General features: G+C 39.8%; 1 protein-coding gene across 1 annotated transcript; it reads left to right on the top strand.

Annotated features, from left to right (window-relative positions):
- The first annotated feature begins 1,916 nt into the window (after window positions 1-1,916).
- On the top strand, window positions 1,917-27,819 carry LOC143856441 (oligouridylate-binding protein 1-like). The gene is made up of 12 exons (XM_077366655.1): window positions 1,917-2,398; window positions 6,708-6,769; window positions 7,111-7,213; window positions 10,504-10,580; window positions 10,692-10,753; window positions 10,856-10,943; window positions 11,157-11,232; window positions 11,360-11,390; window positions 11,548-11,667; window positions 26,261-26,346; window positions 26,523-26,696; window positions 27,233-27,819. The coding sequence occupies exons 1-12, from the start codon at window positions 2,279-2,281 to the stop codon at window positions 27,548-27,550; spliced, it is 1,317 nt and encodes a 438-aa protein (XP_077222770.1). The 5' UTR covers window positions 1,917-2,278; the 3' UTR covers window positions 27,551-27,819.
- Window positions 27,820-27,835: the final 16 nt, after the last annotated feature.

Consider the following 27,835-nt stretch of genomic DNA (forward strand, 5'->3'; position numbering starts at 1 on the left):
ATGCTCAGCAGTTTGCCTTTCTTTGATTAAAGTTTACTTTACGGTTACTATGCTAGCATTTCACCGTTCAAATAAGATGGGCTACTATGCTCAGCAGTTCGCCTTTCTTTGATTAAAGTTTACTTTACGGTTACTATGTTAGCATTTAACCGTTCAAATAAGATGATAAAACTTGCATAATCTATAGCGAGTTATCGCCTCTTATGCATGCTTTATCCTAATATTTACATAGGTGGTAGAACCAACCATATTACCCATAATAAATACTTTAACTATTTATATGAAAGACTTACCTTGGTAGTGATGAAGTGGATTTTCTTTTCCTTTTCCTCTCTCTCTTTTTCCCTCTCTCTTACTCTTTCTTCTCTCTCGTTCTCTTTTCTTTCTCTCTCTTTTTTTTTCTTCTTCTTCTTATCTTCCTCTATTTATAGGTATTTTTTTTCAACTACAGTCTTAAATTCACAACTACTCTCTTAAATGCTTTTACAAAAATATAGGAATAGTAAAGGTATAAATAAATGAATAGTAAAGGCTGCTTGAATAGTAACAGGATGATTAATATTATTTAATTATTATTTTCGTCGGTGAAGCGCAACTACTCATTAATGATAGTGGTTGTGGAGTGACCCGCTTAACCAATGAGTTAATGAAAGTGGTTGCGGTGTGTCATTCTGGTAGTGGTTCCCACTAGTGATGGGTCCCGCTGGCGTTGGGTCCCGCTATTTGTGGGTCCTGCTTGTTGTGGGTCCCACTGGTGGTAGGACCCGCTTGTGTGGGGCCCGCTGATGTGGGACCCACTGTTGGTGGGACCCGCTTGTGAATAGTACTCGGTGGGTCCTACTGTGAATAGTAATTTTGAATAGTTTATCTCAATAGTGAACTTGCATAGTATTTCTGCATAGTAATCTTACGTAGTATTTCTGCATAGTAATATTGCATAGTGACTATTGTGAATAGTAATTATGAATAGTGACTATTGGTAATTTTTAATATGTGTAAGTATCTACTCATTTTTAGTTGACATCTGGGGCGGTGGTTTAGTGGTAGGAAGCCGTTCAATCCTCGCTCAGCGTTGGGTTCGAAACGCGTACGCCCCATTATGCCAGATGTCCTCATGCCCGATTAACTCGGGGAAAAATGAGTAATGGCCGATGATTACCCACCTATGAGGCCATTTATATATATATATATATATATGCTTTTCTTAGGGACTATCAACCAATTATTTTGCCATGTAGGCTCTGTTCACTTGCGTTTCTGGGAAAGCAAATCCCTGGAAAACAACCTCTTTTTTCCTTGACAAGACAGAATTCTGGTGTTCACTTGCTTTCCCGGGAAAATAGAATTGCACATGTGGAATTTCTACAATAAGTCAAAAAATGACATGGAATAGCCCATCCCCCCCCCCTTTAGGGATTTCATTTCCGACAAAAAACACTCGGATTTCGTTTCCCGAGAAAACTAGTGCAAAAAGAAGGGCAAGCAGTTTTCCTGGAAACCTTTTCCTGCGCAAGTGAACAGTCCAGAAACAGTCTGTGGAAACCTTTTCCTGCACAGATTCCCTGGATTTCTTTTCTTAATGCCACGTCAGATTCCCGGGAAACATTTTCTTTTCCTTTCCCGGGAAAACAAGTGAACAGAGCCGTAGGGACTGATCAGCAAAAATCCCTTAGGTTTTATGTTATAAGATAACAAATCTGGAAAATGGTAAAAAAAATAAAAAAATAAAAAAATGAAAAAATGTCGGGTGATTATGTGGGTCGGGTTGCCCGACACTTCAACCCGAAACCAACCTGTCAGCACCTCGGGTTCAACTTCCTCAACCCGAGCCCGACCTTACTCTAACATAACCCCACTCGTGATTATTTCGGGTTGAACCCTTGCACCCATAAATTGGATCCTTGTAATGTGTCCGGATCCTATCCGTTTAAGTTTGGATTCTAGGGTTTTACCTTTAATTTTTCACTCTTAAATCTCCATCCTTCCTCCTGTTTCTATCTATTTCTGTTGAGAAATTTCTTCAATTCTCCGATCGTAATCGGAGCTACAGAAATCTCAATTTTCCTTTTTATTTTCTTTTCTTCGTTCTAGGGTTTATGCCCTAGATTACCTTTTTTGTTTTCTTGTTCTGTACTTCAAACTCCAAAGGAATCTTATTTCATCCCCCATTCAGAGATTTTATTGCCCTAGTTTTTCATTTTGGTTACCCTAGTTTTTCATTTTTGTTGCCCTAGTTTTTCCATTTTATTGCCCTAGTTTTTTCTTTTTGTTTGAGAAGATGCAACAGAGATTGAAGCAACAGCAACAGCAACAGCAACAGGCCCTTATGCAACAGGCATTGCTCCAACAGCAGCAGCAGCAGATGTACCATCCTGCAGTTGCCGCGGCCATGTCTCAGGTCCAATCCTTTTTAGTTTTTGCCCCCCTCTTTCGTCTCTCGCATTATGTATCTGTTTATTCTTTGTTTAAAATGTATTAATTTTCTGTTTCTTTTGTTTTTAGATCACTGTTTGTTACTTAGGGTTTGTTTAAGTTATTGTTGATATTGTAAGTTTGTAACTTGATTTTTCATTTTGATTAACATGGGCATGAAATTTGTTTTAAGACCATTTTAAGTTCAAAGAAACGGAGCCTTAGTGAAAATTACTAAAGTAGACCTGAAATCGTCTTCAATCCGTTGCTTATTTTTGTTGTTCTTTTTCTTTTGGGTAAGATTGCCATTGAAGAGATCAACTTAATGTGTTGCCATTCAAAAAATAAGAACTCAATATTTTTTTGGGTTTCTTTTGTCACTGTTTCTGTAAATTTTCCTTTTATGTTTTTTTCCCAAGTGTTATTAAAATGCTCGAGGTTTGAATTCCGATCCTTCTCTGTTATTCATGATGGGCTGGCATAGAATCATTTTCGGTTTTTGACTTCATTTATGTGATATTCTTTTGCTTACTCAATTTTCTTGTTTCATAATTACTTGTTGCAAAGTTTCTTTGCTTCCTCTTATTTTTTCTTTCTTTCTTTTTTTAAATATTTTGCCATCATACAGTCCCATGCGTTTCCCTTTTTTTTTTGGGTTTTAACTAGTTGACATTTATTAATAAGATGAGCAAAAGCCCTCGGCCGAGATGGTCTGGGAACAAGAAACAAGACAATAATAATACAAAGAAGCTACAGTAAGGATAATCAAGGGGGGAAGATAATAAAAAAATCTCCAACATCATCTTTCTATCAACTCTAGTGCAAGCGAGACGGTCTGCCTGTCTATTGGTTGACCGCTGAACATGATGAAAGCGGACCGGATGACCCTCCACTCGATCCAAAATCTCGTCCATCGTCTCTGGGAATATCTATGGGTTTGGACTTCCCCTTTCCATCCATCGAATTACATTTAGGGAGTCTCCCCCACTATCAAATTATGCAAGTCCATCATTTCCATTAACTTGTTGCCTTGAAGAACTGCCCTCACACCGGCTTTATTAGAATCCTTGATACCAATTGGACCAGTGAAGGCCTGTCTCGTCAAAACAGACTTTCCTTTTGAGGAAACCGCCAATTCTGGCCGGCCTTGCATTGCCTATGCTTGAGCCATCAAAGTTTGACCTTTCTTTGATGGTACAAATCCCCCTCAAGCAATGATTAATTTCAGCAGTCGAATTCATCTTAAAGCGGGGGAGGATTCTGGCCCAAGAAATGGCCAGTGTAATGGTCCTAGAAAAAGTGAAGGTAGCACCTTTGACCACTCTTAAATAAACGAGTGTTCCTTTCTTTGAAGAGGACCCATATGGTTGAGAATCATCTCTTTACTTGGACAAGGCGCAAAGAACCAACATTCAAGGAGATCAAATAAGAGAGCAGGTAAGATCCAAGAAATCCCAATTTTTTTCAAGATAAGGATCCATACACCACAGACTCCTAAACCTCCGCGCAGAGGGCACACTGATCGATGATAATCCTTTGGCGATGACAAAGGTGATCAACCATCTGGATTTTATCCTAGAATGTTGTCCAACCAAAGGCACAGACTCTAGGAGGAGCCGGTACCCTCTGAACGTTTGAAAGATATGATGGCGGAGAACCATTAGTTAAAAGGTAATAGAAAGACTTTACATTGAAAGACCTAGAGGAGTTGAAGATCAAATCCTTTCGTCACTGTGATACTTCCCTATGTAAATGAGCTTCCAAGCACTGAATGGCAACACTATCAACTTCCCAATCAAAGAAATTCAGTATAATGTTAAAATTTCAGGAGACCCGATCTCCTTCTCTCAAAGCAATCTTTCACAAAAACTTCTTTATTAAGGGCCATACCATAAATGTCCATGATTACCTCCATTAACATTGCATCCATGCACCTATTATCTTGCCAAAACTTGACTATGTCTCCAGCGTGAACTCTATATCTAATTTCCTCAAGGAATTTGTGCTTCTGCCTCAAGATATCTCTCCAAACCCTCAAAGCGCCAGAGTGTTACTTATCGGCAGAAAGTTTCCCAAGTTTTGGGATGGCTTTATTCAAAATCTTGACTCTGGAGCACTCCTGCTAGTAAATGAAAAAGTGATTGTAAATAGGTCTTCTTTATACCTAGGATATCCCTGCTCCTGACATGATTTCTTTTTGTGTTAAATATAACTTAGTTACCACTTCAAAGTATTTCTTACAGAGAAACATCAATCAATCATGCCAACTGATGACATTTTTTGCGACATTATCTTTCCACTTTTCTGTACGTTGTCATGTTGGGGAGTGGCCCAGAGTTTTGCATTGGCTGGGAGAAAACCAAAAGTATTCAAGTGTGCAAGTATGATTCTTGTCAGGCTACTTCCGAAGTGCAGCCATCTTTTCTCTTCTTTTTCTGCTTGTTTCATTTGTTCATTTTTAGTGTCAATAGTGACTTGTTTAGTTCTGGATGAAATTTATTCATGCATATAGGGATGGTTTTCTCCTTCTTTTGTTCTTTTTTCCCCTGTAACATCACTATCTTTGAACTCTTTTGGGTTTCTTAAGATGCTGCCACGTGTCATTTCTACCATAGTTTTAAAACTCCTCCGTGTCATTCGTGGAGTCCTCCGAGTTGGTTCCCTTTTACCTCGGTCGCGTTCCCTGTTTTGCCCTACATAGTCAATAAAAACTCCTTTGACTCTCCTGAATTATGACCGTGTCAACCGAGTACTCGACTGCGTCGTGCCGAGTCAACTAGGATTTTCTTTGGCCGCATTCTGCACTGCATCTGCATTTTGAAACACTTAACATACCTGTGTATTTTTTTTGTTCCTCCCAGCTCGTGCTATTTTCAGTCAAATTTATATCATCATATTTTCATTATTGTTTCTTTCCCTTGGCTTTTTCATTGATCACTAGAAGTGTGTTTTTTGGGCTTCAACCAGGCTGTTTCCTTCTAGTTCATAGGTTTTGGGATAATGTCTAATATTGTCTATACCTGGAGGACCACTAATATTTGCAACGGACCAGTTACATTTTATTCTGAGCTAGATGCTCTGACCAGACTGCCATTTTTATGACTGGGGATACCCAGTCCATTTTTTGAAGTATTGACTTTCGCATGTCTCTGATTTTTACTCTATATAAACTATATTTTATGGGCAGTGATAAATTGACTCCCCAAATGGATAAATTGACTCCCCATGTGTCTATCTCTCTCCTCTTTCTCCCTCTAACCTAGAGGAGAGACAAAGACACATGGGGAGTCGATTTATCAATTTGGGTAGTCGATTTATCACTCCCCTATTTTATTTGTACTTCGTTTTGTAAGTTCCCCACACCTTTTTCTTATCAACAGTAGGTTTTTTGGATTGCTTCTATAAATTTGGTCACTAAATCTTGACGCCTTCACTTGTCCAATGTCAACAGTTCTTTGTTATCGAATTCTTCTTTATTTTTGTTTGGTTATTAATTCCTTAGCCTGCAGATGCCATACTAAATCTCACGTGGGAAATGTGATGCCGTTTCTTATAAAAACTCATGTTAATCGACCTCGGTATAGATTTTTTTTTGAATGGTAACCTCGGTATAGATTTTACATAGTCAACATTTAACAATTCTATGCATTTTGAATGCATGCTGGAAACTTACATCTAATGAGACTTAGCAGAATTACTTTATTGATATATGTGTGATCTTTATCACTCACACTGTACAGCTTATTAATTCTGAACAGTATATGTCTGGGAAGGGACAATTTTGACCCAGCAGCTAGCTTACATGATAGTTCAATTAGGATTTTATTACATATGATTACATGGATAGACACACGTTGTTAATGTCTTTTGGCCGGACATCTCCAATGACACAATTAGATCCATGTTTTCCTTTTGGGTACATTTTGAGGCAAGTTACACTGGAACTACCTGCATTCAATGAGATTACCTTTGCCTCCTATTTTCTTTTATTCAGTCCCTCATTGTTAGTTGATGTGTGTATTCATCTTGAGCTGGTTATAGAGTGGTGAATTTGATCATTCTTTTTGCTACTTGGGAATCCATTTGGTATTTAATTTATTAAGCATTGACGAACATCTGGTCAATTTTTATGTCTTTGCTATTTTCTAGGGTAGGTTTTCTAGAATTTTATGTAGACATATTAGATTTTATTCTTTTCTTTCGAATCCTCAAGTACCCAATTTTTAGGGAGGGCTTCTAGATTCTTTAGGATTTATTTTCTTTATTTTCTTCTTTTTTACATTTATATTTTGCAGATGGAGCCGGTTCCAAGTGGAAATCTGCCTCCTGGGTTTGATCCATCTTCATGCCGCAGTGTGTGAGTGCTATTAAGACAGTTTTGCCTTTTTTTTTTTTTTTTGCAACTTAATTTTTTCAATCTTTATGGGACGTCTTGTGAGCAGGTTATTATAAGTACTTTTCCCTTGAGAATTTTTTTACGGTCCTCACTTTTAGGATTGCACGACTGGAACAAGATAACTTGTCTTGTGCAACACTTGGCCCCTTTTTTATTTTCTCACGTGACGCATCAAATTCTTCAAGATTAAATTATTATTATTCAGCAGCTGGAAGTGCTAAGTGATATAGCATGCATTTTGTTTTTTCCACTAGGTATTTAGTGTGCTCTGGACATTTCTGATGGTTTAATGCTTTATATAGGTACGTGGGCAATATCCATGTCAATGTCACTGAGAGCCTTCTTGCGGAGGTTTTTCAAAGTACCGGTCCACTTGAAGGATGCAAACTCATCAGAAAGGAGAAGGTTTGTATCTGAAAATTTATTTATTAGTATTCATCTCTTAGCGTGCAGAATTAGCTTTGCTTTGATTGGACATAACATCTAAATTTTACTGCATTGGATTGACTTTGATTTTTAAAGATTAGCCCATGGCAGTTTTTTTAAAGTAATGCGTATCCTACTTTATGGGTTGTATATGTTGTCTTTTCTTTTTGCAATTGGCTAGGAGGTAGCAGCCAATAAAATTTGAAATAAACACAAGAGCAACATATATTTTGCTTGATAATTGCTGTGTATATGAACTGACTCTTCTAGCAACAAATAGAACATTGATTCCTTAAGGGTAGGCTTGGTTGCACAAACACTCGGCATTCATTGAAATTTTAGGGCGTGTTCGTTAACGCTTCTCATTCTCGCCGAGTTAAACGGGTGAGAAGCGGATTTACGTGAAATCTTAGAAGTGACTCAGAGTCTCTCTGAAAAATCTCAGCTTTTGGTTGAGATAAAAGATGAAATGTAGGAAACGGACTCTTAGTGGGTCGGTAGCGGAACATGATTTTCGATTCTTCTTTGCTTTTCTCATACACCGTATCTAATAAACCGGGAAAAACACGTAAAAGAATGGTTGCCGAACATGCCCTCAAGTGCCAATGAATGCCGATTCCTTGTTTGGTTGGCAATATTCCATTGAAGTTCCATTTGACTGCCCAACATGTTCTAGACATCATTATTACTTTTTTGCACATGTGACGCCCATGTGGCACTAATGTCCCCTCATCTTTCAACCAAATTCTACCAAAAAGTTAAATTTTTGTTACAAGAATAGTGGAAAGGGTCCTGTCTTTTCTCTCGTTCTCTCTTTCTCTCTCTTCCTTGTCTCTCTCTTCACTCTCTTTTTTTGGTAATGACACCCCTACCTTTTCCACTACTATCTGAGAGAAGTTCCGCACAACCAAACACTACTTACCACTATTCCACTATTCTTCTAAAAAAATCAATGCCGGTCTCCTCCCTTTTGACTTCTTATTTTTCTACTCTCTGAGCCACCCCTGCGCAACCAACCATAGCCTAAGGAATGGTGTGATCTAATTGACTGACACGGTTGCCAGCTCAAGGGATGAAACAGGTGTGCAGAGAAAATTGTGGCAGAGAGATGGTTTTATTGTTGGGGAGCGGTGGAAAATCTGCTAACAGATGGAAATCAAGGGACTGACGATACCATAAATGACATTGGAGCCTGTAAGGATGAGTTCAGGCATGGTTACAGCAACATGCCATTGAAGAGGGACACAATTAAGGTTGCTTTCTATTATTTTTTTTCAACTTTGCAGGGATCAACTCGGATATTTTTGGTAGGTAAGCTGGGATTGAACCTCCGACCTCAGGGTGGAAGAAGATACTCTTTACCATTGAGCTAGAGGCTCAACCCATCAACTCATATTCATTCTGATCATTAATGACCTGAAATGTTGCCATTGGGGCTGATAAAGAGGGGGCCACTTTGTAGGCATGGATGTGAGGGGGTGAAGAGGTGGAAGCCATTGGAGGGAAGGGAGGCGTTCTCTTCCCCATGCTCTCTCATAGGTGAATGCTAAACTCAACTTCTCCCTTATCCACCCTCTGCCTCTTTCTTTTCTCTGTCTCATTTCTCCTTTTTTTTTTTTTTCTTAACTCTGCCTTGACACAGACCCAAGTCATTTTCAGCATGTATTTAAAGGTACTAGCATTCCCATGGATTTTTTTTTCTGTTTTTCTCCTCAGCAAAAATCTCTTCTTCTTGCCAATGCTGCGTAATGGTCCTCCGGCTATGAGATCCTTAAAGTAATTAACAAAACCATTACTTTGATAGCCCTCGTCCTAATAATCTCTTCATCCTTGCTCCGCAAGCTCAACTTTGGCAACAACTCTTATTTGGCTTTGTTCCCTTCTGCGACAAAATTTCATGTTTCCTCCTTGTCCCTCTCCTTTCCCTTCCTCCACAACCTTTGGTGTAAAATACTTTTCCATGGCTCCCTATACTTTTGGGTTTGGCTTTTCTTTGGGAAGAGCCAGCATTTTTAAAACCCATCTCTGGTTGAAAGCATGCGTGGTAGGGTAAATAGTTTCTACCCTCATGTAATGCGTCCATGATTTGTTCAGTGATATGCTAGAGTTGGAGAGTAGGCGATGATGATGAGAAACCTGTTAAGCAGCGTTTTATTAGGCACTCCATCTCATATTTTCATGCTATTGGAAGAAAATCTTGTTTAACTAAAATCAAGTTTTGATGATTTGGAATGGGGAGAGGGAGAGAGGGAGGGAGGAAAAGTATATGTTTGTGGCAGTTGTGGTTTCAAACGAGGCTAGTAATGATTATTGTCCCAACCAGTCGCAGAAAGAAAAGGACAAAGAATATGATGTGGAATGGTGGAGATTGACTATCAGGCTTATCTACAATATGGTATGTTATGGTCATTCATTGATTCTTCTTATCTCATGCATAGACTTATGATTTGACCCAGTACTACAGTGTACAATTGTTGTTCAGCAGGCTACCTAAAACATTATCTATTCATAGGAATCTGATTTCTGTATTAGAATTTTCTGTTCTATTAATTCTGCGAAGATCAATTTATTAACACATTTGATAAGCGAGGCTAGAAAGGATTATTGTCCCAAACCAGTCTCAGAAAGAAAAGGACAAAGAATAAGAGGTGGAGTATCAGGCTCATTTACAGCATGGTCATCTCATGGTCAATCATTGATTCTTCTTATCACATGCTTCGACTTATGATTTGATCCATTGTACAATTGTTGCTCAGCAGGCTACATAAAATATTATCTTTTCGTAAGAAACTGCAAAGATCATTCTATTAACGCATATGATAAGGGCATCAAGCTCTATGCATTCCACAGAAAATTTATTTGATAAAAAACAACATAGAAGGATCAAGACTAACGAGGAGACTTGGCGCGTGTATGCATCCGTGCGTCCGCATGCGTCTGTGCAACGTGCGTCCTCCCGTCCGCCCGTGTACTGGATTTCTCCTTCGGCTCGCCTTCAACCTCTTCTTTGTTTGCTTTTCAATGCACATAATATAATCCAAGAGTCAATAAATTTCTTAAAAGCAATGTGACTCATTTACCGATTGCTGGGGCATTAGAAGAAAATTAACTCTCATTCCGTTCGCGACATGGATAGTAATTGCTTTTGCCTGTGTTTTGTCATATACCTACTCTTATTCTTGTGCTGACTATCCATTGAATTCGGTTCAGCTCTTACTGTTAGTGCAAGTCTCGTGAGAATTTTACTATTTTATTGTTACTTTTTGCAGTCGTCTTTTGGTTTTGTGGACTACCATGACAGGCGATCAGCGGCTCTTGCGATCATGTCATTGCATGGTCGGCAGCTGTAAGGACTCTTATCCTTAAAGTTCTTGCATAGGCATGATATCTTTTGAGTCATGTCCGTCAACTGGTTGTAACAATTTGTTCAATTTTTTTGAATCAATTTTCTTTGCAGGTATGGTCAGGCAATTAAGGTGAATTGGGCTTATGCCAGTGGCCAGAGGGAGGATACTTCAGGTTACTATTTGCTTTTGCATTTCCCTTTCCCTTCACTTCCTTTTTGTTCGTTATTTGTACCCTTTCTACTTATTTGTTAACTATTATCTCTATGTTCTTCAGGTCACTTCAATATATTTGTTGGGGACCTGAGTCCTGAGGTTACCGATGCGACTCTGTATGCCTGCTTCTCGGTGTATCCCAGTTGTTCGTAAGTTCCAGCTTTCTATATTTTTGAGTTTATGCTATTGGTTTTTTAGCAAGGATAACTCTAGCCATATTGTTTTGGCGTAATATGTATGGAGTCTTCTCTTGAAGTGTAGTTTCTAATGCACGTGTTCTGTTAAGCAATGTTGTTTCAAGTGAATTTAAGACTGCCTTATCAGCATATACTAACATAATTAGTTATTTACAAAATTTTCAGAGATGCAAGGGTCATGTGGGATCATAAAACTGGGCGCTCAAGAGGGTTCGGCTTTGTTTCGTTCCGAAACCAGCAGGTTACTTTTATCATTGAAATAGATTAGTGACAAAATTGTAACATGTATTTGTCAATTTTTAGCGCCCAGGCCTACATGGAAACATTGTGTGAACTGTAATTGGTTTGTTGCTCATATGTTTTTGTAGGATGCTCAGAGTGCTATAAATGACGTGACTGGTAAGGCTTCTGTGCTTTTCTTTTATCTACAATTTTCAGTTTTTTATTTTTTCCTTTCTAAAATGCTCTTGCCTGGGTTCATTTCCCCCCCCCCCCCCACACCCCACACCCGGCTCTCTCTCTCTAACTCTGAACTTTACTGTGGTCCTTTTTTCAGGAAAATGGCTTGGTAATCGGCAAATAAGGTGTAATTGGGCAGCTAAAGGAGCTGGTTTTACTGAGGACAAGCAGAATAGTGACAACCAAAACATGGTGGTATTGACAAACGGATCTTCAGGTATTGACTTCTTCTCTCTCCAACTCAAAAATTAGGGCCAAATGTTTTAAAGGCTAATTTTTTTGAAAGAAAATGATGCTAAGACACGACCATTAAAAAAAATGATGCTAAGACACATCTTTTTAGGATTATCCCAAGCATTCACCCAAATGTTGCCACATGTACCAAAATAGGGGTATGCTTGGAAGTTACATAAAAAAAAGGCCATTATTGTCATAAAATTAGTTACTAATGTGTTGTTGACTTGTTGCACATGTGGCACAATCGAGAGGGCTGTTAGGACCAAGCTCTTATGTAAGACAACAACCATTCATAATGGTTTAACAACAACAAACACCTAGTGATGTGCTGGCGTCCATGTTTGATAATACAGTGCATACCACATGTCGCATGTAATTCATATAAACACTTATACATAATACATACTGCATTTCACACATACAAATATAATTATGCAACACATTGATATCGTATGCAACGGATACACTTACCGTTTTGGTTTTGGTATCTGTTTCGGTTTTGGTTCCGGCAATGCGTTTCAGTGGAGATGGAAAAAGAGAGTTCGGTCATTTCGTGTCAGTTTCGGTGGAAATTTGAAACCATGGTTAGGACCTACTCAAAATGGATGTCTTCCTAGCAGCTCTCTTTTTTGAATATTCAATTGTTCTTGTAATCCAAATCTTATGATTTATGCTTCATATCTCTATGTTAAATCCTAATCCGCGCAATCCTTCAAATCCCAATCTGCACAAACCTTCAAACTACCTAGATCTTTCTTATTGTCCTACAAATATACTTTGTGGATATATCTTAATGTTGTGGATGACAATGAGGATTGTAGTTCCAAACCCAAAACTATTATAAGGCGGTTTGGGTCAGCATTGGGATTATGGGCAAGTCTAGAAAAGAGCATGGTGGAAATTGAAGGGGTGTTTGTACAAACTTTGAAACCTTCTATGAGCTCCTCATCTTGTACTTGACTGAGAAGCAAGCCTCATGTTTTTCCCACTAAGGTGAAAATACAATGAAGGGTCAGACTGACTGGTCCCCATATTGTTTTGGAAGAAATCGCCCGGACTACTATTTTTTATTGAGAATGATGTGATTAAAAAACTCATTTTCAATTCATTTCTTCCACTTTATACCAAGATCCATTCCCTCCAATACATAACCTAGAAAGTACCAATCAATGTGGTCATCTGCTTTTCCCAAATATACCTAAAATAATTAGCTATTATTACCACATCTAGGATTTGCCTTGATAAGAGCTACTTGGGATGACAAAATGTTTCCTGGTTGGAGAGCTCATTAGTCTTAAGGAAAGGATTTTTGCCAATATTTTGAACACTTCATTATTCAAACTAATGGGTTGAAAATCTTTTACATCACCAAACTTCCTTTTTAAGAATAATGACAATAAAAGTCGCATTAACTTCTTTATTGATATATTTTGAACATTTCATTGACCAAGCTAATGGATTGAAAATCTTTTACATCACCAAACTTCCTTTTTAAGAATGATGATGATAAAAGTCGTATTAACTCCTTTATTGATGAATCCCCATCTTGTAACTCATTCATCTCTCAAATGACCTCGTCTTTAATTAGAATCCCAAAAAGTAAGCCATGGAATTGTCATTTGAACTCGATGGTTTGTCTCTTTACATGCTAAAACCCTCCTTTCTACTCCTATCCTCATCGAAGTCATTCTCCAACCAGGAGATTTCCTCTCATTCCATCAAGTTTTGGCCTTCAATCTCTATTTGTTGTGTATAACTTTTTATTTTTAATATTATAGTTGCTAACTACAACCTCTTTTGTCTAGCTCCTCTCTTGCACAAGCTAATTGTCGTTATTTATGCACTAGCAATTTTCTTATCTTTCTTGCATTAGCCAGTTGGTTGAAAGAGGCCATGTTGTTACTCCCCTTCTTAAGCCATGTTGGTCTTGACATTTAACCCCACAGGCCATGTTCTTTATTCCTCTTCGTAACCCATATTGCTATTGACTTTTGACATTTAACCTCAATTAACTTGTTCCCATCTTAGAATGTTCTCTCGCTCTATACTACTTTTTGTTCCATATTCCTTCTTTGCTTTCTGATAGAGTATCCTCTAATCTATACAAACTACCTATCTATTACCTTTCTCTTGTTGACTTCTCGACTATAAAGGGGGTGCGATAGATATTAATCCCGGTAGAACTCTATCGCACACACCCAAAGAGGGTTCCTTTCACTGTTGTAAACTGTGATAATCCTTCTAACCTAGTTGACTTCTTGATATTGAGTTCTTGATGATATCAATCTTGGCAGAACTCTATGGCATAACACCCAAAGAGGGTTCCTTTCACTATTTTGACATGAGATATGTACGTCTATTCAACACCTGATTCTCTTGCTGACTTGCCCAACATGCTCTCCCTAGTGGAAAGCCTATACTTCATTTTTTTTTTTGTATTTTGAATGGTGCCAGAACTTTCATTTGTTTTGATTGATCTAGGAAAACCTCATCATATTTTTTGTAGGTCTAATCTGAGATTTCTCAGGGGCATTATTTATGGTGTTGAAATCCTCATTGGTACACCAGGAAATCCCGTCTTGCTCTAATCTCATTCAACTCAGTCTATAACCTTTTCCTTTGTGTAGAACTGAATGGTTCACACAACTGTGCCAATGACAATCAGTCCACTGGAAATTGTCCTCCGGTCTCCATTGCAGATTTCACTGAAACTGTGAATGCACTGACACTGACCGCATAAATAATAAAACTAAAGAACTCCATTATGAGGCCCCATGAAGCCTCTTTAGCCATACATGATTTGTTATGAACTCACTAACATTATGAATCTTGAATTCATACACTGATACAGCATCTAATTTTTCTTTTCCTTTTAGCTATGACCTCTAATTTTCTTCCATTTCATTTATTTGACTGCTCTTCTTTTTATTTTTCTCTCTCAGCACTTCTTAGTACCCTTGTATTCCATGCTACGGGCTAACACTTCCATTATGAAACATTAGATGGTCCCCCTCTCCCCTTCGTGAGGTCCCTGACTATCTTTGACATATATTTTGTTCGTAATATACATCTGAAATCAGACCCTCCAGCTCTTCTCCTTCGCTTCCCTCTACCAGAAGTTTCTATTCCCATATTTTTTTAATGAAGCTTCTATTACCTTATTATATATTTTAAATCTCTCTCTTCTTTCTAGTTTATCTAGGAGGTAACATGTCTAAGTTTCTTGTTCTTCCATAGCCACCTCCAAGTCCGTCCCAATTTTTCAGATGTTTTGGAAGTTTTTTGTTTTTTTCCTTCATAACGGCAATAATTTAGGTCCTTAAACAAATAAACATCACACCACGTCATGATTTTAAATTTCCACCAGAACCGACATGAAACGACCGAAATGTTTTGGTTTCGGTGGGGACCAAAATGCATAAACCAAATCGTAAGTGAATCCTTTTATCGTCAGTTAGTGCCATGCCCTGTGTCCTCTAAAGTGGCCAAAGTATAGAGCATCCAAGCGACTCCGAGAGTATGCGCCTTTGCGTGTGCGGCTATTCTGAAAAGCATACAGACAATCTATTTTTTGAGGAAAAGGAAAATGTTAATCATAGACCATTGTCCCCTATGCTTAGAGGCAGGGGAAATGGTGGACCACCTGATGGTACAATGCATGGTGGCAAGAGAGATGTGGTGCATATTAATAACTAGATTTGGAATTGAATAGGTTCATCCGGACAAATTACCGAAGTTTTTTTTTTTTTTTTTTTTTTTAAAGATGACAAGTTTCATTAATATTCAAATAGTAATCGGGACCAGGGGTCCCATCCTGCAATTACAGAATATTAAGGTGAATTAGCACGGGCATACCCGAAGCCAATTCAAAAGCAATCAGAAGATATTACAAAACTTAACTATTCCTTTCCTCTATTATAATACCCGTATCCCTGTACCTATATATGATTCTATTATCTACGTAATCCTTTCCTTTATACGTTGTTCATTCCTTTCCTCAGCCCTTTCACCTGTACCTTTTTGTTTTTTGGGCTGCACAAAATTCTAGTTTTCCTAAGTTCTTCTTGAGATTATATGAAGTCGGAGTTCATGAAAACCACCAGTGCTACAAGATTCTGAACCAGAAGTCACACCATCTGAAATTCTATGGCTCAAGATTTATCTTAGATTTTCAAGGGAGTCAGCTGGCTTTGCGCAATCAAACTGGATAACCTTAGCGAAAGAACGAGTCTCTCAAGCTTTGGCTATTAGAGATCAAAATCTTAGACGACGACCAGCAATCACCTTAAATTTAAGCAAAACAAACCCTGGGTGGTATTGAGGGGATTACTCCCTATCATCCTACAGCCCAGATCCTGAAGGTGCAACCAGAGTCACCAAACTAACATAATCCTATACAATCCAGCACTAACTCCTCAAACACTTTACGAAGGGGAACGCCCACTCCCAACTTTCAATATGAATTATTTAAACATTTATTCCAGGCTTGTTTTAATCATCTACTCCAGGCTTGGTTTAAATTTCTTTAGCTCTTGCCTTTTGTTCTTCCCTATCTCTTTCCTTCATTGCAAGGAACATTTTTTTGGTTGCCCCCAAGTCTTCCTCGTATGTAATCCTAAAAACATCCCCTATCGACAATAGGTCATTAAACTCTTCCGAGAATGATCCCCTACTCCTAGAATCGTAAGAACTATTATTAACCTGCTTTGCCTTACCTTTAGAGTCCTTGGGGACTTGGGGCTCCCCTACTCGCAAGTCTTCAATCCGCCCTGAGTTGCCTAGTGCAACAGCTACCCTCGGAGTCAAACTAGATTGATTGAGTTCCAGATTGCTGATAACAGATTTTCTTTCCTCCTCCCAAAGGCGCCGCCGAGTACGTATTTCCTTTTCTAGAACCTTACTGAATATGGGAAGATCAAGGATGAGTTTTTTTAGAACCTTATCACTAGTCGACTCCGAAGTAGAATCCAGATTATTGATGGAGGATGAGTTTTTCTTTAGCTGAACCCAATGCTTTTTTAGCGGACTAAGAGAAATCTCACAGGAGGTCGGAGATTCCTTCCGTGCAAGTTTTTCATTGTAGCGAAGGTCTTTCAGCAATTCAATATCCCCGTCCCCAAACGAGAAGCCCTGAACAGGCGAAGAGCTTCCATCCTGGACCGATTCTTTCCCCGACATAGCTGGCGAATTGATGGTGTCGAAGTTTTGGAAAAGCTTCTGAGATTCGACAGTTAGTCTCCTCGTATGATTTTCTTTCCTAACAATACCGTGTAATTTTCTTGTAAAGACTGAGAGGCCCCCTCGAGTGGCTAATACTTGTATTTCCGAGTTAGTATTTCTCCGGTGTATGTTAACTTTTCCTATACGCAGACGCTTTACTTTAGAATTCTTATTATTGTCCTTATGGAATCTAGTTTTAATCTTTAGCGCCTTTTTGTCCTTTACTGAGATCAAAGTACAGCTATCCGCAACATCTTTTCGAGATGCCTTTACTTTCTCTTCACGAGACCCTGCATTTAATGTTTTCCATGTCAAACCACTTTTAGCCTGGCCCCACTTTCCAGTCACATCAGCTTTCCTACTCTCTGACATTCCAGATGAGACAATAGCGGTAAGCTTGGGAGATTCAAAATTCAAACCGGGTCCCACCAACGGCTCCTTGTCAAGGTCGCAGGTATCGGGATTAGTGCTCATCACCTAGTCCGGTGAGTCAGCCATTGCCGGTAATTGGGCACCGGAAATCTGTTCAGGACCGTCACAAACGTCCAAATTATCTTTACTGCTGGATTCCCCCATAACCGAAACAGCCATACTATTAATGCTATCCTCAGAGATCATCTTAACTCCAATAGAATAAATGCTGGACTCCACCTTTAAATTAATGGATGAGGGTATAGATTTCCACAAGGGGGTTAATACCAATGCTGATGCAAAACACATGCAGTGGTCGTGATTATCAAAAAGCTGGGTTTGGATCACCTGACCCAGATGCTGCCCAAGGTATTCCACAATTACCGGAGTTGTTTGAACATTGGAAAATGGCTCCATGGAAAGGAAAAAGGAAATTTATGTGGGAAGTATCTTTTTTGGCAATTCTATGGGTTCTGTGGAAAGAAAGAAATGCGAGGGTATTCAAAGGACTCTCAAAAAGACCTCTCTATCTATTTAACAAAATGATAACACTCTCAATATCATGGGTGAGGACCATCCCAAGTTTTGCATTTGTGTCTGCTTATGACTTGTGGTATGGATGGAGAGAAATATGCGTAGGAGTAAGGAATGAGCCTAAAGTCATCCAATCTTTACCATTCAAAAAAAAAAAAAAAAAAGTCATCCAATCTTGGGAACCTCCCACACAAGGCTTTTTGAAACTCAATTTCGATTGTTCCAGTATGGGAAGCCCAGGCCCATCTGGAATTGGGGGAGTGTTAAGAGATGATCAAGGCAATGTAATATGGGCTTATTCGGGTCCAATCGGGGTAGCTGATGCGAATCAGGCAGAAGTCCGGGCTATACACCATGCTATCAAGCTTATTACGAACATAGACTTTGAAATGGTGGAAATAGAATGAGACTTAATGGCTTGCATTCAATACCGTGGAGGTTTGCGGGTTTTTTTTTTTTATGAAATCCAAGATCAGGTTGGAGATTTAAAGCCTATCATGTAAAGAGATCCGTGAATGGTGTAGCGGATAAACTTGCCCAACAAGGGGTATTCCGGGCGAATTTGCAGCAGTTTGATTTCTTGCCTCCATGACTTGTCCCTAGCATCTCTGTTTTTTCTTCCCTTCTTGTTCTCCTTGTATTGACCTCCTCGGTCTCTTTCTTTTATATTACTGATACTTACCATTCAAAAACAAATAAAAATAGTGCTATACTATATTAGCATGTATTACACAATTATATTTATATGAATTACACGTGGAATGTGGCGCATTTATTATGTAATAATATTTAGATGTATTGCATGTGAAATTTGATATGTACTAAATTATTAGACATGCGCGATAGTGCATGTTAGTAGGTGTTTGATGTTTTTAAACCATTATGGTTGGTTGTCTTGCCATTAGATGGGTACAAACATAGAGGTTCTATTGTTTGGCGAGGCATTATGGCAGAATTGTCTCTTTTCTAGAAGGGGATTTGGTTCAGGGTGTGTAAAGGAGATACAATTAGGCTTCAGTACGACCTGTGGTGTGGTAAAAATTTCAGACCTTTTCCTAGTGGCTTCTGCGTTGGAATGCATCTTAAGACATGATCAAGTGAGTAGTTGGAGAGTTGAACTTTTTTGACAAAAAGCTTGATTGTGTAGCTAAGTTTACAGAAACTTTGGATTCAATATGAGGATTTAGATTTGAGAACCAGGTAGTACATTCTCCATTCACTCTTCTACTAGTCCTAGTTGCCAACGATGCCCTCCTCGCCAGCCTCCAAAGTATGGAGAACTCAACACCCTCCCCCTCCCCCCCTGCACACACACACACACACACACACACACACACACACACACACACACACACACGCACACACACACACACACACAATGGTTTTAAATTTCCCCGTAAGGCTGAAACAATCTAAATGTTTCTGTTTCCATCCCCACCGAAGCGAAATCTCAATGAATTCGTTCCACGTCATTATTTCCGACCGAAATTTTTGAAATTTGACTGAAATGGTTGGAACGACAAAAAAAATGGAAAGTTCTTATGACATCATATAAAGCTAGTTGCATCGTATTGACATAGAATTGGAGTCCTAGGAGAGGAGACTGGTCATTGTACTTTCTTATATTTATTACATTGTACTTTTTTATTGACTTTATTGTTCCAGACATGTGTGACAACACGTCAATGGCTGTTCAATGTGATTAAGTCATTAAGGATGGCTTTCTTGCGTATGCGATGGTTTCTAAGTAAGTATTTGTGCTTATTGTAACATTTCCCAAAGTTCCATCTTAAAATTTCATCATTTACATGTGGAAAGTTTCCATACGTTTCCGTAGTTTTACAAGATTTCCATTGAAACTGAAATGTTCCCATTTCTGTGTCGACTAAAAAACCTTGCCACACACACATAGTTTGTGCTTTTGCCTGGATTGTATGCCTTAAATAAAATCCTTACAATTGATCATTTGAGAAGTTAATGGATGCTCATTGTTGATCATTATGCCCCTTGCATTGAGGCTGGAGAGTCCGTCGATCACCTACTTATTCACTGCAGTTTTGCTCGGACGATATGTCCTTGTGTTCCAACCTTTGGCATTGCTTTGGTTCTCCCATCTCACATTCAGGACCACTTTGAGAGTTGGTCTTTTGCCCCTTCGCCAAAAAGAGTCCGAGCGTTGTGACGATTTGTTCAACAAGCAGTTCTCTGGAGTATATTGAAAGAATGGAGTAGCCATACCTTCAAAGGAGTCTCCAAAGATGTTTGAAGCTATCAACATTGCATTTTTTTCTTTGTTGGTGTGGTATGTGATGATTCTGCCGGAGTTTAGGGAGCCATGGAAAACACACTTAGAAGATCGTCGGATGAGGTTCAAGGTAAGCACTGTTCCTCAACTCAGGGTGATCGCCAGATGGTTGTTGCCCCCACCAGGCTATACCAAGCTGTGCTTTGATTGCTCTAGCATGGGGAACCCTGGACCGAAAGGAGTTGGTGATCTATTATGAGAGAATAGCGGGGCCACAAGGTGAGCATACTTGGGTCCTCTGAATCAGATAGACACTACTAATGTTAAAGTGCAGGCCCTTTTAGTTGGGATTCACTTAGTAGAAGTAAGTGATCTGGATCATTTCTTTGTTGAAGATTCCAAAAATATAATTAACTGGATGATTAATAGATCAGATTACTCCTGGAGATGTGCGAACACAATTGAAGGGGTCTTGGACAGAGTCGAGGGAGATGCAGTCAGATTTTAGCACACAAAGAGAACCGGCAATAAAGAGGCTGATCAATTAGCGCGGTCTGGAGTTAAAAGACTAGCCTTGGAAGTCTTCGACTTTCTTCCATTTTGACTTGGCCAGCTCGCAACCGTCTTAGACACGCACTCGCACACACACACACACACACATATTATGTTACCATTCAAAAAATATCAGATGACCGTCGAACCAAGCTTAGAAAATGTATAACGGAGTTAGGAGTTTAGAAAATGCATAATGTAGTTAGGAGTAGTGTTTCGAAGTGTGGTGTCAGGATGAGAATGCGGTAGCAAGGTAAAAGGGAGTCGGCTCGGTCGAATCGACGATTACACAACTTTTTGGGTGGAAAATCGACGCGCAATGTGTGGGCATGAGGATGAAAGTGTCGTTGAGTGTGTTGATCTTACCAAGGACGGCGTTGTTCATACCATAGTTGCCAAAAACTTCTTAGTTGGATGGGAAGCTCGCTTCCCCGGAAACTCGCTTTGGAAGCTTAGTTCTTCTCGCTTCCCAAATTTCTTTATTTATTTATTTATTTTTATTTTATTTTTGTGCTTCCTCTGTGTTTCCTCCTAATTAATAGTAAACTTCCTATTTAAGTAAATACTTTTCTAAGAGAGTTTTTTCTCCTTTTGATTGTGATAAGAAGTGTATTTAAAACTTAAAAAATTGTCTAAAATTTTAATCACTTGCGAAGTCGTCTTTACTACTTGTAATCCTTACATGTATTAACCTATCCTCCCCACCCTAATTTAACCCAACTCTTTCTATGAACATCTTTTTCACTTCTGATGAGGTTTATTACATGTTTCATGTTGACTTTCATTCACGCTTCCTACACGCATCCTATTTACTTTCTTTTGTGTTTTTCGCTTCCCTCATTTTCTCTTTCCTAGAGCCATCGCTTCCCGCTTCTGCTTCCCCGCATTGCTTCACGTACTCGCTTCCCACACTGAGCAACTATGGTTCATACAAAACATTGTATTCTGTAGGGATATCTGATTCGCACGTCCTCCAAAAGTTCTCAACACTTTTCTCAATTAGAGTGGAGAAAAAGGACCTAACTGAAACAACAGCATTATAGTGATTTCCATTCCCTCATCATTTTTTATTATTTCCTTCACACCTGCTTTTCCTAAAATATTTGTTCTCACTCCCCTATTGAGACAACTTATTGAAAGGTGGCATACCTTACCACTTTATGGGAGAAACTCTACCATTCCCGGTGCTTTACATCTTTGTAGCACCCTAGGGGTAGGTTGCAGTAGCTGTGCACCACTCGTGGCTGTTACTTGGCCGAACCCTTTTGTGAGCAGTCACCGAGGCATTGGTTATCCAAGCCTCCCGCGCTTGTGAACCATCCTGATTGGGCTGCTTTCGCTGGGAAAGGCCAAAACACAGGAGGCAATAAGATTGCAATTACAACAACATGGAGATTTGATCGAATGGAGTCGGATCCATATTCTCTTTAACCTATTTTGCCATAAACGAGTGCTTATTGCATTGACACGCTATGAGTACTTTCTGCAAGAACCTTGGTCCTTGAATATTACAGGCTTCATCTGTCCCCTAATCTTTCTTTCCAGCACAACTCAGGCAGACCTGAGGCTCTTCGCCTCAAATCGTTGAAAAAATCTAGAGGAATGGCATAGAACCACAAACAGATGATTCTAGCTTCTGCCATCAAAGCTGTATGATAACAAGGCGATAATGGCTATTCAACTATTCCTCAATAGAATACTCAGGTTCTTCAACTCCTTTGGCTTTTGTTCTCTGATTGTCCAACTATTCCTCATGTAGTGAAGAATCATTGGATCATCTCTTAGCACATTGCTCCTCTTACCAATTATGGATGAAAATAATGAGAATATTCAAACTTGAGAGGTTGCTCCAAAGAGCTATCAAGAGGATATTATTGGAGTGGATATCTTTGAAGCACGGAGCGGGTGCAGGGGCGGGGAAGCATGGAGCCTAGTAGAGTCCAAGGTCGGGGGCGTCATGAGAGTGTTTGTGTAACATTTTCTTTATTTGTCTTTCAAAATTCAAGTACGTAAAAAAACAGTAATTTTTAACTATCTTCATATTTATCTTTCAAAAATTTAAGTACATCAAAACAAAGGGTGGCCCAGTGCACGAGGCTCCCGCCATTGCAGGGTCTGGGGAGGGCTAGATGTACGCAGCCTTACCCTTGTTTTGCAGAGTCTGTTTCCGCAACTCGAACTCCGTGACCCAATGGAGCAACCTTACCGTTGCGCCAAGGCTCGCCCTCTAAAAATTTAAGTACATCAAAAAGTAGTAATTTCTAACCATCTTCATTTTCGTGCCCTCTTTCCTCGTACCTAAGACGCCTTTGTGCTAGCTCCAATGAATTATTTTGAAGAGTTGGAGGAGTTTGATGCATGGAAGTTCGTAATGGTGGGACTAATAGAGTAATAAGAGTAGGTGATATGGAGAGAATGACATCATTACTAGGGTTTGACAAGTTCCTTGGTCGCTCCTTCCTAAGGAGCGCTGGATTGCGGGTTGGATAGAAAGAAACAACTGAATCTCCAAAGAGCAAAAACGGAGTTGGGGGAGACTAGTACTTGATACTAAATCCAATTTCATAGCATGGATTGGCATCAGCAAAGAGGCACCCAGTTTTAGTGTTGGTGAGATTTTAAGGAATTGGAAGATGGTAATTTTTGAGAAATAGATAACACAAAAGGAGACGTCAAGATGGATCCCACCGCTGAGTGGGCGGTTCAAGCTAAACTTTGATGGAAGCTCAAAAGGGAATCCAGGCCCGGCAAGTATTGGTGGCCTTTTTTGGGACTCGAATGAACTCTTCTATATTTCTCGGGGCCAATAGATATATGTGATGCCAATCACTTAGCGGAAGTGCGACCCTTGTTATGGGGATTGAGGTGGTTTGCAACACATGGATCGGTCCGGTTGATTATTGAAGGGGACTTGACAAATGTCATATCGTGAGTGAGCAACAAGGCGGGAGGCCCTATGATATTATCGGACATCATTTCAGAGATTAGGGACCTTGTAGCAACAATTGCCCCAACATTCCAACACATGCGTAGATCTGCTAATGAATATGTGGACAAATTGGCCAAGTATGGAGCGGAAAGGGAACATATAACTCCATTAAAAAAAAGGGAACATATAACTATTCTTCCCGTTGATCATGCAAATGCACCGAGTGGGAGTGAGTAGCACGCTGTAGTTGGTGGCTCAATTTTGCGGCGGCCAACATAAACTATCGACTAGCAGGCAAGCACTGGATGGAATCAATCTAAGATGACAAACAGAACAGCATGGTGTTGGAAAACATATATGCTGCAGGATGTTTGAAAACTGTTACTGGTTCTGCACATTTTTGAATACTTTTCTGGATTCTGCACACTTTTGAATCAGGTTCTGCAGCTCTAACAGAATAGTTTGGAACTGTTATGGGTTGCATTAGAACGGTTACATCTCACATGAGGTAGGGTGTGGCAGAAACTGATATGGGTCACCTGTGTGTTTTTGCCTTGCGGCGGCAGGCCTGTTACCTGTCACCCCTTACAACTGCATTCTTGGTGAGTCATTGGGCTGCTCCCTTTTCCATCTGAGGGAGTCCCTGCAATTTCAAGAGTTTGCTTCATCTATTAAAGGTCCAGGACCTTGTCCTTTCAACATGAAGCTTGTGGTGTAATGGTTGCTCACTGATTTGCTCATGGGTTGGAGGGCGAAAGTTGAGTTCAAGCGCATATCGTTGTTAATCAAGGACTGATGGTGTGCAAAAACTCCTAGTGGGTTTAAATCTTTAAATTGTATTTTGTGTAAACGTATCTTTGGTGATGTATTTCATGCTGCATCAGTGGGACATCTTGTCCCTGGTGATGTAATCTTGTTTTTCCTCATTAATAAAGCTATTTCTTTTCTTTTCAAAACAAAATAAAATAAAGCTATTTCTTTTTTAAAAAAAAGGACATCTCTTCTGTTTAATTCTTTTGGAAACTAGGGAGATATGACTAGCTCGTTCCATTTCTCTCCCGACTTTACCTTCCCTTCCCCTCTGCAACACCTTCTTGTCCTCATACTACCGACTGAAGCTTGTTAATAGATGCTTCTTCTTCGGCCAGCTCATGTTCTGGAATCTGGACTACCTGACTGTTGAATTTCTATATGCCTCGTCTGTCCCACTTGTGTACAAATGGTATTTACTTTTACACACCCTAAAGCGTGAAAATCTGATCCCTTGCCTCCAATTGGAAGCTCGTCCTGGAATTACTTGGAGAGCATCTCCATTCCCATGTCAACTTGAAGCTCCAACAACCTTAGACCTTATTTTTCTAGTCTCCTTGACCGCAGCACAACGACTAGGACTCTTGTCAGAGGAGTTTAGAGCGTGAGCTACCACTCATGCAGTGGCAAGGACCCGCAATTCTCGAAGGGGCCACCAACCGCCCGAATCACTGTAGCAAACCCTCCCTTCCCTTTACTCTATGGATAGCACTTATCCTCTTTCACCTCCAATCTCCTTTCGGGGTGAACTTCCTGATTGATTGGTCCCTAATCACCCATCAGCACAGACCAATTCCATCAGCCAGATATGACCTTACTGCACCTTTAGATGTCCTAATGTACGAAAGGACCTGAAAAAACTGCTGATGACATCCTTAATTGAGTATACCAGGTTTAGACCTGGCAAACGAGTGGGCCGGGCCGGGTTTCACCCGACCCCTACAGGTCCAGGTCATACGGGCCAGGTAAAAAATGACCCAGAATTTTACGGGTCACTACTTGGTGGACCCGGACCCCACCAGCACGGGCCGTGTTGACCTGTGGGTCACCCTTTTTTTAAAAGAATTTTGGTTGTTTTTAAAATAAATAAAAAACTCTTCGGGCACGTGTCATATCCTTTGAAAGCCTGTCACTCTCTTCGTTCTTTTCTTTCTCCCTCTTTAATAGCTTTCACTCTATTCTTTCTTTTCTTGTGTTTTTCTCAATACCCACGCATGGGTAACTGCTTCCATTTTTGCCTCGGGACGAGGCAATCCTTATCTGCATGAAATGACCATCGACAAGAAGAAAAAGCATTTGGGAATTCGTCACATCCTCTCCCCCAAATAGTATTCTGCTTTTTAACGGGCACCCGCAGGTCCACCCGGCCTGGACCAGTTTTGACGGGCCGGGTCGACCCGCGGGTCAAACTGAAACGGGTCATTGACCCGGACCCGAAAATTACTGGTGGGCCAGGTCGGCCTGTGGGTCCGGGTCACTTCTTGCCAGGTCTAATTGGGTTCTTTCGGTTCAGATATATTCTGGCCTGTGATATCCTTATCAAAAACACTAATACTTCCAATAAGTTCCAATGTCCAAATTTTATGGCCTTCCTTTGCTTTGCTGCCTATAAATGAGTGGTTTTTCCCAGCTATTTTAGTTGGTGGCGGAAGTCTCTTGGACTCATAAATGATAGTTACTGTTAAACAAGTGGCCCACGTGGCAACTCCCACTGTGTCATTAAACTATGCCATTTCCATCTGAGATAACACCATATTCCTTTTGCACATGCACTTCCGGGCATAAACTCAGAACCCTATTAAAATTTTGTAGCATGCGACGCCGAAAGGGACATATCTCATTTTCTGATCAATATTCAATTTTTTTTTCCAGATGGAGGTCAGGAGAATTTGAACGAGGAATCTCCTGAAAATAACCCAGCATTTACCACAGTCTATGTTGGAAACCTTGCTCATGAGGTAAAAAGAATGAAAAAATTAGTTGTTACTGTTGTGGTATCAGTTCGCTTTAGATTTGTTGATCAAGAAAGACTGAATTCAGTGGCTGTTTGCTTTCTTCCTCTGTTGAAATTGATCCACTGTCTATAGAAAAGATATTACTCTTTCCGAATTCATCTTGTCTATGGTGATTACAGGTTACTCAAGCGGAACTCCATCGTCAGTTTCATATACTTGGGGTCGGTATCATTGAGGAAGTGCGCATACAGAGGGATAAAGGATTTGGATTTGTAAGGTACCATTCGCATGACGAAGCAGCTCTTGCCATTCAATTGGCCAATGGGAGGATGGTGTTCGGCAAGTCCATGAAAGTATGAGCCTTTTCTCTGTACCATCCATTTTCTTCCCTTGAGAGTATGTAACGCATAGCATTAGGGTTAGGAATGCAACTTGGGGTCGAATTTTAGGAATTCTGGTTGAGCTTTTACCGTAACATGGGGTCTGGTTCGTGTTGATTCGAATTCATTTTTTTAGCGAAAGCTCAAACCAACCAGTCCCAAGTTGCACCCGTACTTAATAGTCCAAGGAAAATAAAGCATATTTGGTTCATAGTTTTAAATTTTGGCAAAAGCTGAAACAAATACACCATGAATCGGATTTTTACACGATTTCTCGCAGAAATTTTGGTTGAAATTTTGTTTTTCACCCTTGTTTACAAAATTTCCACTGAAATAAATTTCCACCCAAATTGCCGAAATTTTAGACATTTTGACGGAAAATTTTAGAATACTGAAAATTTTAACCTAATTTTACATGATTTCGGCTGAAATTTCCACTGATTTCGGTGGTGGCCAAAACCGACACTGAAACCGAAATTTAAAACCTTGAATTTTGGTTGTGGTTGCAGTGCTCATGGGGCAACAAGCCAACTCCCCCAGGAACAACATCAAACCCGTTGCCACCACCAGTTCCCCCATTCCAAATCCTCCCAACGCCTGGCCTGAATCAGCCCTACTCAGCTGCAGAGCTTTTGGCTTACCAGCGCCAGCTTGCCTTAAACCAGGCCGCAGGGTCTGGTCTCTCCAGCCAAGCTCTCCTTCAGATGGCCGGACAGCAAGGCTTTGCTGCCGCACAAGCATCTGTTGGCCTCAACTCTGGTGGGTCCCAAGCTTTGTATGATGGCTATCCAAGCAACGCATCTCAGCAGCCCATGTACTACCAGTGATGGGAGAGACTTTCTTATTTCTGGCCTTTTTTCCAGCTTGATGGTGGGCTCAATGGTACAGATCTCTTTTCTTCTTTAGATTCTAGGGTTTCCTTCTTTTTTTTTTAAATCTCTAATGGTGTATCTTAGATTTTAGATTCTTGTGGTTTTTTGTTGGTTTTCTGATTTGGGTTTTATGTTTGACATCCATTGTGTTTGAAAGCTTGGGTTCTGTAATATGACGATTAAAACTATTTTGTAATGTATTTGTTCAGTTGGGATTTTGGATCTCTCCCTAAATTATAT

This window comes from Tasmannia lanceolata, unplaced genomic scaffold (genome assembly GCF_043159265.1).
Source record: "Tasmannia lanceolata isolate RefF3 unplaced genomic scaffold, GAP_Taslan_0.1 ptg000023l, whole genome shotgun sequence".
Lineage (NCBI taxonomy): Eukaryota > Viridiplantae > Streptophyta > Magnoliopsida > Canellales > Winteraceae > Tasmannia > Tasmannia lanceolata.